Source organism: Penicillium verrucosum, assembly GCF_028828655.1.
Source record: "Penicillium verrucosum strain IBT 35672 chromosome Unknown utg000001l_segment0_segment0, whole genome shotgun sequence".
Classification (NCBI taxonomy): Eukaryota; Fungi; Ascomycota; class Eurotiomycetes; order Eurotiales; family Aspergillaceae; genus Penicillium; species Penicillium verrucosum.
In genome coordinates, this window is record NW_026643210.1 from 2,904,354 (window position 1) to 2,918,253 (window position 13,900).

Consider the following 13,900-nt stretch of genomic DNA (forward strand, 5'->3'; position numbering starts at 1 on the left):
CGCAGAAGCCCTATCTTGCAGATATATATCCCGGTGCTTCAGGGATCACCTTCGATCATGCCCCCTTCCCCACCCATAGCCTATTTAGGATATATTACTCTGTAATATTCGATCTCTAGCTCTTATATATGAACTAAAAAGCTCGCCCCCCCCTGCACACCGTCCCACTAGTTCTTTCCACTTGCCTTTTGTCTCCTCCCCGCCAAGTCCGCTCATAGTCTCGATTCAATACTTGTATCTTTCACCGGGCTAAGATCCTTCTCATCTGGCCTAGATCTACTTCCCCACACGCGCAGTCTTAAGTTGAGCTGTTCCCCCCCCGTTCTACAGGGGAGGCAGTTTCAACTTATCTTTCGCGAGTGGTGGACGCTATCCAACCACCCAAAACCAAGTCATGCACACAGCAGAACAAAGATACAACTGTCTGTCCCGTGAGCTCCTGCAGTTGACTACAGGGTTCTTTTTGCCCGTGACCACCCTAGTCAGCTTTTCTCTTCTCAGCCTCATCTTCATTCACCGATATATCAAATATCGTCGTCTGAGACAAACAAACATCACCCCTATATCTCAATCCAAACAAGAAGAAGACCAAGACTTCTGCTTCCAGTCTACCATGGAAAAAGGAAATATCGTCTCATCGGCCTCGCGCCCTCCATCGGCTTGCGATATCCTACAGCCTTTATCGCATACAAGCCTCCTGCCAAGCAGTGGAGCCCTCGCGGCCCAGGCTAGAGAACAGCAACGTGAGATATCGTCCACGGCGAGTAGTCCTCCATCTCCAATGGCATCTTCGTTTGAGGTGGGCGAGGAGGTGCAAAAACGCAATGAAACGATCCAGCAAATGTGTGATGAGGATGACGAGGGAGTGCGGACTTGGAAGCGCGTTGTTGTGGAGTATAGATAGTTGGCCGCCTGTTTTACTGGTTTCTTCATTCCGTCCATTTATCGGAATGGAATTGGGGGTCTTCTTCTTTCTTTTTGCTGTGTCTCAGCCTGGGGTTTTATGATTCTGTTATCTCTTTTTTTGGTTGCCTTCTGTTATGCTTTCGTTATGCCTTTCTTTCTTATTCCCTCCCTTTATGTGTGTCTTCACTTTTTAACGAATAATGTCTTTCCTTAGAAAAGCGCGGGCTTGGGTCGTCTTTTTATTGCTTTGGGTGGCAGATACGTTTATCTTGCTGAGAATATGTCTTACAATACATATGAATATGACAAGTATTGTGGTTATGATATATTGCAGGGTTCAAACCGGCAATTATCTGCCATTGTAGTTTGAAGAATATCTTCGGAATTCTTGGCTTTTGGTATTAACATTAAATTATACATGATCAACTGGCTATAAATCACAAGGTAACGCCATGACTCTATCGCAAGTGAGTGAGACATGTCATCCTACAAGCCCGACACTTCTGCAGAAAACCCCATATGCGCAAATCTGATGATTAACCTCTTATCCTGTTAGAGAAACCTGCATGGCCCTGCGGACTTCCCTTAAATATACACCCGCAGAATCCCGATCCAGCCTATGTCTAGACCTTGACGGAACCGACTCAAGTATCGATGCTACGCTCGATGAGGAACCACGACAGAGCTCAAATGAACTATTCAGTGGAGCGCGGCTTGTTTTCGGTCTCAGGTAAAACAGTGCATTGTTGAAGTGTGATGCTTGATGTAGTAATTCTTCGATCCTTCGTCCCTGGCGCATACCGTCTTGTTCGATGCGATCAGTGGCGGACCTAGAATGCATGAGCGACGGGAGATCCAAGTGGTGATTACATCGCCCAACTTGCCATATGAGCGTATTCAAGAGCAGATTGATGGCACCAAGATGCGACTCGAGCTTCCGTCGGTATTGGCTCAAAGACTCGCCTCGGAGATCCCACATGATCCGTCGCCATTGTGTTTTGACTTGAGCAGTGAATGGCCGGGAGTGCAAAATCGTGAGTCTGTGTCTATTGTGAGATGCCAATGAAGGTGTGATAACCGTTGCTCGGTATTTGTCTGTGGCGCTTTCGAGATGTCCTAGGGTTTGGAGGCACGAGCGGACCATAAACCCTAATTGTTGAGAAACATCGGTGGTATCATGGTCGAGAGTATTGAAGTTTCGGGACGAAATAACTAAAGAAGCCTTTTGCAACTGACTCAGAGAGTAATTCAAGCTGAACAAGACACCTTCGAGCTCTCGTAGATCGCGTGGTGCATTCTTTCGGCCTGAGGTTGCGGCAGTGAATAACCGATAGGTAATTTGGCTGCAGAGAACAATGTCTCCGATTGAGAGACCAAACGACATTCCTGCCGTCAAATGATGTGAAAAAGACACGAGAAAAGAAACAAGATAGTTGAAATTAGGCAAATGAATGGCCAATACTAGATACAGTGATATGAATCGGAAGGGGAGTTATGTAGAATAGGTAGTTATATATCAATCAGGGTCCTCCGGGCCTCCTTTATACGCAACTCTCCACCGTGTGGGCGCGCCGTGTGAATGATGTATGCAGCGGAATTACTGTATCCAGTAATTTTCTCAGGCTTTCAGACTCAAGCCTGTAAACGCCAAGAATGTCCATTCTTGTGAGCGGTCAATCTTTGACCGCCCGTACACGGGTGGCAGTACACTGCCGTTACCGTACCGTATCCGGTACTAGCCCCTTCGGGACGCGCACTGCGCTTTCCGGCCAATGGCCGGCGGATCCTCCCGTCCTCTGCGGGCCCCTCTCGGTACCAAAATTTCCCCCAAAGAGGGAAATACGTCGAGACTCAGGCTCGACTTTTTGGGGCAATGTTATATAGAGAGTGGGGCCACTCTCTCCCAAAAACTCTTCCAATCAGGAGACACAAGGTGTCTCCCATTATGTCTCCGATAGCTGACGCTATCTATCTCTTATCACTTGTTCATCACGTGGTTCTACCGACCGTTCACCTTGGGTGAAGTTACCTTCTAACGTAGGGCTTGGTGAAGGGGGCATGCCCCCCCAACTAGAAAATAACCTCAATCATTAATAGATCGAACATACTTTGAGTAAAGTGTACTCACTTGTAAGATAGGGCTTCGCCCCCACAGCAAAGCTGGGGCCCCCAAACAATCCATAACTTCAATATATATACTATATCCAACTGTGATTGAAAATAACAATTAAAACTCAACTGATTTTCCATAAATAAAAAATTAACATATATTCTGCAAACCATTTCAGAAACTCACAAGTACACCTTCTGTTCGCAGAAGAGAATTCAATCCATCATAAACACTACCATTGGGTCCAAACGACCTCAAGTTCCAATACAGTTCCCATCTCCCATCCACACTTTGTGATCGAACGTCCGAAGCGGACGACAAATGAAGTGACACACAGACGTCATCTTTCGATCGAAAACCACTGCTTCGAATGACGCTAGTCCGGGAACCTGAACGCTTAACGCTCCGCGACGTCAGGTATATACCAGCACTTTGGACATCATGCAAAGAATGTAACGGCCCACACTGCCCGTGACCACCGCGATCTGTAAGATCAAACGCCGACTGTGAAATTTCAAGAAATAACTGACGCAACTCACACGAAGAAAGCGTCGAAACTCCATCAGGCATCAATGTATCAACCGTAACATTGGGATACACCGCATTAGACATACGCACGCGCAACACCGGCGACGTAGTTTTCAACACCTTACGGTAAATCCAAGTGGTAAACCACTTCCCATTTTTGGGAAGTTGACCTTTCGAAGGATGCCGTATGCACCACATATGCATAACTTCCAACGATTGAACCAACCGTTCCAAGAACGGGGTATACGAACGCAACGTATCAATGACACCGTCACCATTAACTGCGATATACCCACAGACATCGCCAACAAACAAAAGTATTAAACATACTTCCATGAAAACTTCATGAAGATAACGGGGTCCTCGACCCCGATAGCGTACTTCGCCGCGAACAATATACTCCCGCATAAAATACAAGTGTTGTTTCAACACTTCGAGACAAAGGTGTCTCTGAAATGAATCATGTGAAGTAATTTAAATATGAAATTTAACACACAAACACGCCCCATTAAAGGGGGCGACCTACCGGTTATATAATTTTAATTTCTACCGAAATCTACTGCATAAAGACGTGAGCGAATCGATAAAAGTCTCAGGGGCGACGAGAATAGCGGCCAGTGATGAAATAAAATTAATTGCAAGCGGCTAGTGCCTGAATATGCCATACGAGCAGAAAACCAATATGCCCGGATTACTATGACAGCGATCTAGAATCAAGTATAATCCAGGCGCCTGAGATATATTATATTTCACCACTGGCCGCTATGCGCTTTCGCATCCAGGTGTACATGTAGAATCAGGCAGTGCAGGACGGATTAACCAGTCAGGAAGGAATAAGGCTAACATTGTCCTCACCAATCGGAAAGCTAACATAACCGTGACCATCCGTAAAGGCATTAATAGCTACGGGTCGTTAATAGGCCATCTGGACAAAACTTTTACGATGAATTTGGAACGTGAACTCCATCCTTACCATCTTCTTGGTGTCGCCTTCACTCAGTACTTCTGGGAAACGTACTACGTGATCGACGGCAGCACTGTCGCCTTAGAATGGTTGGATACCACTTTTGAAGAGTTGAAATACCAGCCCAGTGATATAAGCACCCATTCACTTATTGTTGCTGTTCTAATAGTAGCGCTGACTAGCTGTGTCGTTTTGGAGGACTCTGAATATGTGAATACAGGTAAAGTACCTATGCTTAACATTGGAACCTCGAAAGAGTGAACATTTACTAGCTATCCTAGACTATAAAATCCTTAATATCCCACTTTCTGGAATTGGAACTGATTATATTACTGCTTGTGGCTAGATACGGAAATATTGGTGGGCGAGATATACTTCTACTAATCTGACACGTGTGTAGTGGTTCCAGTTGGCCACCTAAATAGCACCCAGCCATAAGTCATGCGAGGTGGGCAGCTGTCATGTTGAAGGCTCCCCCGAAGTAGTTGAGTTGTAGTTAAAAGTCAAGGCGATCCACTTGTTCCCCACCCGTGGACCTGCCCAGGTGTGCTAATGCTGAGTCATCTCGAAAGCGGCCTCTACATCGATGCCACATCTTCAATCTACAAACAGCTCACTCCTCCAATTCCCAGTTCCAGCCATGGCCGTAACCGCATTCCCCACCGAAGGCTCTCCAGATCTTGCCCTTCTCAATGTTGCCCGTCTGTTCACGAGACTCGAACACAATCTCCTCTCCCCGGGGACAGACCGGCGCTCATTCCAACAATCAGAATACCAGCGTATGCGCGTGAACAAGGTAAGCATTTACTCTACCCTTCCAATGTTCTACTTTCAAAGGACATACTTCCAAGGGGACAAAATATATCAGAACCTCAAGTCTAACCAACGCCACAGAACGTTGAATACGCCCGCTCACTTCTCACCCAACTCGAGCGCTCCCTCCCACAAATAAAACCCCTCGACCGCAAACATGAAGCACAATCCGAGATAGCGCGCGACAAACAGCTCCTGAAGCGTATACAGACCATTCTCGACGAAGAAAACGCCAAAGCCGAAGCAATGGAAGATGAAGAGGATGAGACCGACGACATCGATGACGAATGGAAGGAGCTGTTCTCCAAGCCCATCGCGGAGAAAGCTACCTCACTAGTATCCGGACCGAAAGACCAGCGGAAACCGACACGGTCATCAGATTCGCAACGAGAAGTAAAAGAAACAAGCGAAGCGCAACAACCCATTACATCCGCAACAGTGACTACAACAACCCCAACACCCACTCCCTCATCAACAAGCCCACCAGCGCTCCCAACCCTCCGAAACCGCCACACAACTCACCCCGCGCCACCTTCACCCACTGAAACAGCTGCGGCGACGGGAAGCAATGCAAACAAGCTTGCTGGGACAGAAGCGGAACTGGGCACCCACAGAATGGAACAGGAGGATCTTACCAGCTCACTTCTAACACTCGCTTCACAATTAAAGTCCTCCTCGCAAAGCTTCCAGGCGACACTGGAGGGAGAGAAGTCTGCTTTGGACCGTGCGGTGTCCGGTATCGATCGCACGAGTACCACGATGGAGGCGGCGGGAAAGAGAATGGGGATGTTGCGCAAGATGACCGAGGGGAAGGGGCTGTGGGGGCGGATGATGCTGTATGCGTGGATTTTCGGGTTATGGGTTGTTGCCATTCTTATTGTTTACGTTGGGCCAAAGTTGAGGTTTTGAGAAGTTGTCATACTATTCTTCTGTGATAGTTTGATTATACTGTTGTGTCGATACCCATATTTCGCTCTGCATAGATTAACCTTGGAACTGTCTATACCTGCCTACAAGTCACAAGGTTGTTGGCGAAATCTGCAACCTGAGCATACGAATATAATACACATCAAGGATATAGAAACAGTATGGAATTAAGAGTCAGAACCTTGAGAGTCAATCCTTGAACTCTGAAATAACCCAACGACCGACCTGGCATGACACATGAGAAGGAAACATTCAAATCCGCGGATCCTGCCATTTCCCCGGTGCCCAATGCCCAAATGGACGCTCTTGGCTTCCAACGGACGCAAGACCAAGGAAAATGATGGGGGTGGAGACGATATGGTTACATACATAAACAAAAAGTTGGGGGAGAGAGAGATGATAGGATATCCAGCATTCAAATCAGAAGGGTAAAAAAAAATTGTGAAACGAGATAGGAAAAGAGAAAAAAAAAGAAGGGAGGGAAACACTTCCTTATTTTCTGTAGTGGATATCAGGAGTGACGAGAGAAAAAAAAAACAAAACAAAAACCGGCTAGAGATCGTGTCAATGGCGGGGGAAATTAGAACATGAACAAATGGAGAATAGAAAAAGAAAAAAGGAAACGCAAAAGAGAATCAACGCCGGGATCTTGAAACGAGGCTTTTTGACCGGATTCGATCAGCCCCGGTTAATAAAAACATGCGATCTAGGTTCCACACACTTCGTGACCAAATGATAGGTTCATTAGATCAAACCGCAGAGACGGAGGTTCTCTTGGATGATGATATCTGTGAAACGTTAGACAAGTGTTGTGTACTAAGGATGGGATGGCTAAGCTTACCGTTCACTGCTGCCATCACAAATCGAATTTGGGTGGTGTCAGTAGCGCAGGTGAAGTGCGTGTAGATCTGCTTTTGTTCGGCCTGGTTCAGGGAAACGAATCGGTTGAGGATGTAGTCGCAAGCCGCCGCGTAGTCGGCACCGCCCTCGTAATCGGGGAAGTAGTTCTTCATCGGGCTAACGGGGAGCTTCTCCTTGAAGCGATCGATCTTGTTGAGGAAGAGAATGATCGAGGTCTTGACGAACCACCGGGAGTTGCAGATAGAGTCGAACAGAGTCAGGGCTTCTTGCATACGGTTGACGGTCTCGTCTTCGAAGAGCAGCTGGTCGTACTCGGAGATGGCGACAAGGAACAGAATGGTAGTGACGTTCTCGAAGCAGTGGATCCATTTCTTGCGCTCGGATCGTTGACCACCAACGTCGAACATGCGGTATGTGAGGTCACCAATGATGAATGTGGTCTCGGTGATACCGGTAGTCTTGACACGGGAACGGAGGACATCCTGGTCGGTGGGGAGGTAGTCGGGCTGGGCAATGCGCTCAATGGAATCGAAGTAGCTAAGAGGAAACGGGTTAGTCACGTTGCAATGCGACAGACGAACGGTCACTACTCACTATTTGGCAGAGTCGTTCAGCTGGTATTCGCGGGAGCGCTTGAAGCACTCCTGAACACCAGTATCGCGCCAGAGTTGGCCAATGGCGTTTCCAACCTCGGGGGGAATGCTGTCACCCTCGATCTGAGCGGGCTGCATGAAGATGGTCTGCACGTGGTACTCGTGGCGCGCATCCTCCAGGGGAAGTTCGAGCGACTCCATGGCCTCGAGAATGACCCGCATCGACTGGACGGTGTTGCTGTAGATGATTTCCTTGAATGATTCACGCTCGTCGCGGGAGTATCCACCCTCGTGGATGAGCTTCATCTGCTTCAGAATCGTGGACTTGCCCGACTCTCCGGCTCCTGTATCCCAAGTCAGCCATCCGCCGGTATTTCCATCAGGGGTCACCGGATCTTACCGAGGAGCAGCATCTTGATCTCATTTCTTTGCATCATTTTGTCGCGCTTGAGTTGGTTCTCGATCTCCTCGTTCCGCGCCTTCCCCTCCTTATCCTCGGTACTCATTCCGCAGCCCATCTTGACGGTATTAAGTCGCAATTAACGGTGTAAAAGTGGATGAGAAAAGTTTCTTCGTGGAGGGATATTCGGGAGTCTGTTACAGGGGCTGTCCGAGTCGGATCATCTGTCAGCAAGCTGGAATAATTTCATCCGAGAAAATATTGCATTGATGGGCTCGAGGGGGGCGTTGCATAGGTAGTACAAGCATCGCTGAGCAGAGACAGACGGCGTTTCAGAATTGGTGTAAGCATCCCCATGCAAGGAGTCGGCACCGAGTTTACCAGCGCAAATAAACCAATTGACAAATCCAAGGGGGGAAAAAAGAAGGGTACCCACCTGAATGTGCTTTTGCAGTGCAAAAACGAAGGACAAACCAGCAAAAAGGATAAAAATGAAAGAAAGGAAAAGAAAGGAATAATCAGAAGAATCCGAATAGAATCCAATCTAGCAAAGAAGAGGAAGAAGAGGGAGAGATACAACTCAAAGGTAAGGGGCAAGACTGAGGGGGAAATTGGGAAAGTTTCAACAGAGAAAGGGGATACACTGAGATTACCACATCGATTCACCAGACAATGGCGGGTGATTAGGGGAACTGCCTGCTTACTGGATCCTGTGTATTTATTACACAAATTACCGAATACAATACAATACTACCCCGGCAGATAGAGTCAGCTGATTGGACAATGTGGGGAATTTAACCAGAGACCCATTCAGCCCCTTTTGCTTTTTTTTGCTTATTGTATTGGCCGGTGTGTGGTATTCTATTGGCATTGCATCGGTATAGATTCTAGTTTCAGTTATCTATATACAAATGCGTATATGGAACATTCTGATTCAGACAGTCAGCCCTTTCTATATATACTGCAGAATAGACCATACATAGTATTTCGTATGTAACTAGTTACAGTATACTACATAAATATGCCCGGTGGACTACTGGAGGCGTGCAGATCTTGTGGAGAGGAAAGCTAGCATATCAAACCGTAACGCGAATCACATTGGAAGATCCAATGTTGGAAACAGCAGCAACGTTGCAGATAATTCTAGCTCTCCAAATAGTACTCCGTACTTTGTATGGGAAGGGAACCCCTGACAAGACCAACTATGTACTCCGTACAACATTTAATATAACTATCGTACAGTTTACTCCCCCAGATGGACGTTCCGTCAAGCCTGACGTCTGATTTGACCTCAGCAGTACCTCGTCTCAGATGATCTCAGTCTGAGGGAGACATAGAAACAAAGCAAAAGGCCATTACTCCTACCCAGTCAGACTAGCCTGCGCCTCATTTCATGCATCCATGTCTGGTTCTTTGAGACTTCCTTGAAACTTCTTTGAGTTACAATAGTACGGACAACCCGACAGGTCTGCACATCCATGGATCCTCCGTTTTATACCCAGTGGAGCCTATAATCCACCTAAGCGAGCGACTCCATACTATGCGAGAATGGCGAGACACTGACTGTCACACCTTCAATGTTAGTACTCAGTCCCCCTACAATGCTGGTACGGAGTAGATTCAACAAGACTACTCCGTGTGCCAGATTATCAAAAAGGGGATCGGTCAGCACCGGGCAATGCCCAGGTGTCGACATCGATGGAAAAAAAAACCCCCCAAGATAGCGGATTTCCTCTTCCCAATCGCATCCCAAGGTTGTCTCCTGAAGTTCTGCACTAAAAGACCCACTGGCTAGTGCTCCTAGCCGTTTTCTGCCGCCAATTTGTGTGAGATGATACTAGACTCCACACATTGCCTCGTGGCAATGGAGACTATTGAAGTCCGCGGCTCTAGTTTGGCGTCTAAACGCGGGCACTGAACTCTGAATTTGATAGTCGAGAAGTTTCCCTGGGTCTGAAGTGCCAAGTGGATGATGGTACTAGTCATGCTCAGGTGTATAACTAGTTATGTGATTATTAATGTAATTACATAAATAACACTTATTACAATTCCATACAATAATAAATTACCTGAAGCTCTTTGGAGCCAGGATTGGAAGATTGTGACAAACTGCGTAGATCATTTCTAAAGGTTTATCCACACCCGTTTGGCCCATTAGAGTCGTGGATTTATAGTTAATATATTCCTATAACATATTAGTTATATTCATTCATATCTACACTGTTCTAATATTCCAAACCACAATACAAATCCCAATGGGGCAAAAATCTTGGTTCCATCGATCGGAGGCAAAAATAAACCTTGGAAGACCCAAGGAAATCGATCGATCTGATTTTTACGGGTATTCCCCACCTTAAGAAGGTACCTAAGAAGGTACACACCCTTCCCTTTCCTCATTCTTATCATCGCAATCATGTCGCACGAAATGTCCCACATGGGCCCTCGGGGTATGTAATGCGTCAATTGTTCCAAGGCCATTACAATCGCTAACAACACCAGCCTTCAACCACGACAACAGCACCGACGCCGAGGCGGAGTACGATCGGCTCCGCGACCTCGCGCGCCAGGAAGCCTCCAAGCGCGGACAATGTTTCGGCCGGGTATGCGACCACCTAATTCCAATCGCTTGGTTACAATCGCAATCGCAAGCGCTGTTCCAGTCATTTCAGCACTACTAACACTATCGCCAGTCGAAGGAAGCCTACTCGAGCGGCGATGGCGCCGGCGCCAAGCAGCTCTCCGAGGAGGGGAAGGCACACGGCCGGAAGATGGAGGAATATAATAGACAAGCGTCTGAGTTTATCTTCCGCGAAAACAATGCAAACGGGCGTGTCGAGGCAGACACCATCGATCTGCACGGGCAGTTCGTTGAGGAGGCTGAGGAGATCCTGGAAGAGCGGATCAAGTATGCCAAGTCGCATGGGCAGAATCACCTTCATGTGTAAGTGACAGAACGTATCGCTGGGAGAGTATTGTGCTCTGGACTCAATGCGACTAACACTGCTTCGCGTCAATAGTATCGTCGGCAAGGGAAACCACTCCGCGAACCACATCCAGAAAATTAAGCCGCGCGTCGAACAGGTGTGCCGTGAGTTGGGACTGCAGTACGCCACTGAGGATAACGCTGGTCGCATCTACGTGAACCTGACTGGTGGTGACGCTGTTATGCCTCCCTCGACTGGTCACCAGGGCGGCTCATCTGGGTACCCTGGCCACCAGCAAGGACATGGACAGCATCAAGGACAACAACAGCCAGACGAGCTCGAGGAGCTTGCCAAGAAGGTCCTGCCCAAGGTTCTGCGCAAGCTCGAGAAGGCTTGCTGTGTGGTTATGTGAGCTTGTATTTTTGGTGTTTGGGACATATACATAGATGCATAGCTGTGTTTGTGGACAGGTCTTGGTTGTTTCATGTTGATGACATTTTTGCGCTTTGGGTTTCCCGTTTCTAGATCATATACCATCCACATACTCGGGGTTGGGCTCATGATGGCAAGCAGTTATGTGGTTATACCGTTACATGAACATGAACATTGTTCCTAGTGGAACTCCCACTTACTTTTATGCTATTGAGTACTTTGCGCTCCGGGCACATATAAACATAAATCATATCATCGTGAACACTCGTAGCTACTACATAGCCAACTTTGAAAACAACACAACTGGGACTGGGTATATCCAACAAATAGCACGACCTCCACAAAATCATAGCAAACGAACAGAGAAACAATTTAGCGCGCGTTGGGATCCGACAGCGTCGACTCCACGATTTTTTCCACAATACCACGCACCATCTGCCCATCACCACATCCATTAATCTTCGGCATAGCATCAATCTTGTCAATTAATGCAAACGCCTGATCTCGCAGATCCGCAACAACCCGGCTGGTGTGTGCAAAGCTGCCTGTATTCTTCATGTACTGCACCGCATAGTGCTTAACCTCCGCATCCTTGGTATTTTGCTTCAGGATATTAATCAGCTGATGATTAGACGGGTTCGAGCGAATGCTATGAATGATCGGGAACGAGAATTTGCCCTCAGTGAGATCCTCGCAGAACCCCTTATTTTCCGTGTACACCGTATTCGAGAGGTTGAGGTAATCGTCGCAGATCTGGAAAATCAAGCCCATGACATTGACCAAGACGACGCAGTCCTTGCCCGTTGTACTCTCCGCCTGCATAAGCTTCACTGCGAGCCGGAAGAGCCCGCCTGTTTTATTGCCGACCATTTCCAGGTACTCATCTTCCGTCGGACAGGTCAGCGTGTCGCGCCAGAAGAGGTCCATGCCCTGGCCTCGGTGCAGGTTCAGCATCTCTTGTACGTAGATATCGATTGCGGTTGGGTTTTTGAGCTGCTGCAGTTCTTGCAGGGCGAGGAAGTACACGTAGTTTGCCGAGTTGATTGTCTGCGCTGTTCCGAAGATGTTGTGTGCGACGGGGATGCCGCGGCGGAGGACGGAGTTGTCTTCGACGTCATCGATTCTGTTGCCCACACGGTCAGCATCAGGGATATAAAGTGGGAGAAAGGAGAGAGTGAGTTGGAGTTGGGGGTGGGGGGGTTGGTTCAAACTCACAACAGCGATGAGGTATGCAGCATCGTTACAACTTTGGTGATGATAGCCAGGCTCGCCGGCGGGACCTGCAGCCAAGCGTTAAAGGCGTTGATCAGTTGTCGTCGAATATCTTTCCCTGGTTGCTCGTGCACGTAGTCGTATGGACCCATGAGGATCTTGTCATTCTTTGATGACCATGTTCCATCCTTGTATTTGGTACCGTCCACGCTTGACTTGTTGCGACGATGTCCGGTTCGCGTCGGCTCTTCATCTGTCACCGACAGGTTGCGTCGGTGGGAAGTGCTCCCTGTGCCATTTGTTGCATTAGCTGAGCTTGTCCGAGGAGGAACGGGACTTGGTGGTTGGAAGGGTGTTGAGCTCATAGTTGTGGATGGGGAGATGGAGGGGTTCGATAGGCGGCAAAAAGACGTGCGGGGCTAGGGACCTCCAGAGCTACGTGTAAGTCCGGAGTTATGCGATAGTTAAGTGTAGGTAGATGACACCAACACCACTTTTATAAGATATATTCATATGTGTAAAATGACATTATATCATATTGTAAAAGGTATTGTGCATTCCGTACAACAGACATAGTATAACTAGTTAGTTAACATAGTACCCTTGGAGGTATGACACTTAGACTCGGGATGCCGAGGTCCATGACTAATCGGAAGTTGAGGCACCTGACACCTGACACGTGACATGACAAATGAGATAGGTCAATTTGATTAACAAAAGGAGTGGAATGATATGATAGGTCATAAAGAGGTAGGGATTAACAAATGAATTGTTCAATAATTCGATATCAGTTACAAGGGTTCACTAGTTAGTTATAGCAACGGAGTACTATGTATGTTGTAGAGTGGAAAAGAGGTCAACATACGGTGTAGACTATTATGTACGTATGTATTTAGGGCTCTATACTTAGTTAACTACTACTCTTACGGAGTACTCTATAATTAACATTAAAGTCCAAACTTGATTAACGCCAGGGGTCGATCTAAGGTCAAGCTAAGAGTTCTCTAATGTGATGAGTTCCTTGGTTATTGGCCAGTTGCCTGGGGCAACCGCCCTTTATTTACTACGAAACCTTGGAAGGGCCCAACTGACCTCATCCACCCAACCCGAACAACACACGGACAACACCGACAACACGGACCTTCTCCACTTTCTTTTTGGACCTTTGCTTTTAAAAAGAATGTTCACTGCTTTTCCTTTTTTTTATTTGAGCGGTTGAATAGCTCACTT

General features: G+C 47.4%; 7 protein-coding genes across 7 annotated transcripts; 4 read left to right on the plus strand and 3 right to left on the minus strand.

Annotated features, from left to right (window-relative positions):
• Positions 1-394: 394 nt before the first annotated feature.
• On the plus strand, positions 395-904 carry N7516_001069 (uncharacterized protein; the record flags this gene model as incomplete). Its single annotated transcript, XM_057213791.1, has 1 exon — positions 395-904. One exon carries the CDS (start codon positions 395-397, stop codon positions 902-904), a length of 510 nt encoding a protein of 169 aa, XP_057075674.1.
• A 697-nt stretch (positions 905-1,601) lies between these two features.
• N7516_001070 (uncharacterized protein) lies at positions 1,602-2,290 on the minus strand (the record flags this gene model as incomplete). The annotated part of the gene is given in 2 exon segments (XM_057213792.1): positions 1,602-1,696; positions 1,708-2,290. 2 exon segments carry the CDS (start codon positions 2,288-2,290, stop codon positions 1,602-1,604), a joined length of 678 nt encoding a protein of 225 aa, XP_057075675.1.
• Positions 2,291-4,487: 2,197 nt separating this feature from the next.
• On the plus strand, positions 4,488-4,769 carry N7516_001071 (uncharacterized protein; the record flags this gene model as incomplete). Its single annotated transcript, XM_057213793.1, has 1 exon — positions 4,488-4,769. The coding sequence occupies one exon, from the start codon at positions 4,488-4,490 to the stop codon at positions 4,767-4,769; it is 282 nt and encodes a 93-aa protein (XP_057075676.1).
• Positions 4,770-5,148: 379 nt separating this feature from the next.
• N7516_001072 (uncharacterized protein) lies at positions 5,149-6,230 on the plus strand (the record flags this gene model as incomplete). The annotated part of the gene is made up of 2 exons (XM_057213794.1): positions 5,149-5,304; positions 5,403-6,230. The coding sequence occupies 2 exons, from the start codon at positions 5,149-5,151 to the stop codon at positions 6,228-6,230; spliced, it is 984 nt and encodes a 327-aa protein (XP_057075677.1).
• Positions 6,231-6,992: 762 nt separating this feature from the next.
• Positions 6,993-8,220, minus strand: gpaA (guanine nucleotide-binding protein subunit alpha gpaA; the record flags this gene model as incomplete). The annotated part of the gene is made up of 4 exons (XM_057213795.1): positions 6,993-7,036; positions 7,090-7,646; positions 7,704-8,046; positions 8,103-8,220. The coding sequence occupies 4 exons, from the start codon at positions 8,218-8,220 to the stop codon at positions 6,993-6,995; spliced, it is 1,062 nt and encodes a 353-aa protein (XP_057075678.1).
• Positions 8,221-10,491: 2,271 nt separating this feature from the next.
• N7516_001074 (Smr domain-containing protein) lies at positions 10,492-11,438 on the plus strand (the record flags this gene model as incomplete). The annotated part of the gene is made up of 4 exons (XM_057213796.1): positions 10,492-10,549; positions 10,602-10,702; positions 10,793-11,043; positions 11,120-11,438. Exons 1-4 carry the CDS (start codon positions 10,516-10,518, stop codon positions 11,436-11,438), a joined length of 705 nt encoding a protein of 234 aa, XP_057075679.1. The 5' UTR covers positions 10,492-10,515.
• Positions 11,439-11,830: 392 nt separating this feature from the next.
• Positions 11,831-13,035, minus strand: N7516_001075 (FPP/GGPP synthase family protein; the record flags this gene model as incomplete). The annotated part of the gene is made up of 2 exons (XM_057213797.1): positions 11,831-12,581; positions 12,674-13,035. 2 exons carry the CDS (start codon positions 13,033-13,035, stop codon positions 11,831-11,833), a joined length of 1,113 nt encoding a protein of 370 aa, XP_057075680.1.
• Positions 13,036-13,900: the final 865 nt, after the last annotated feature.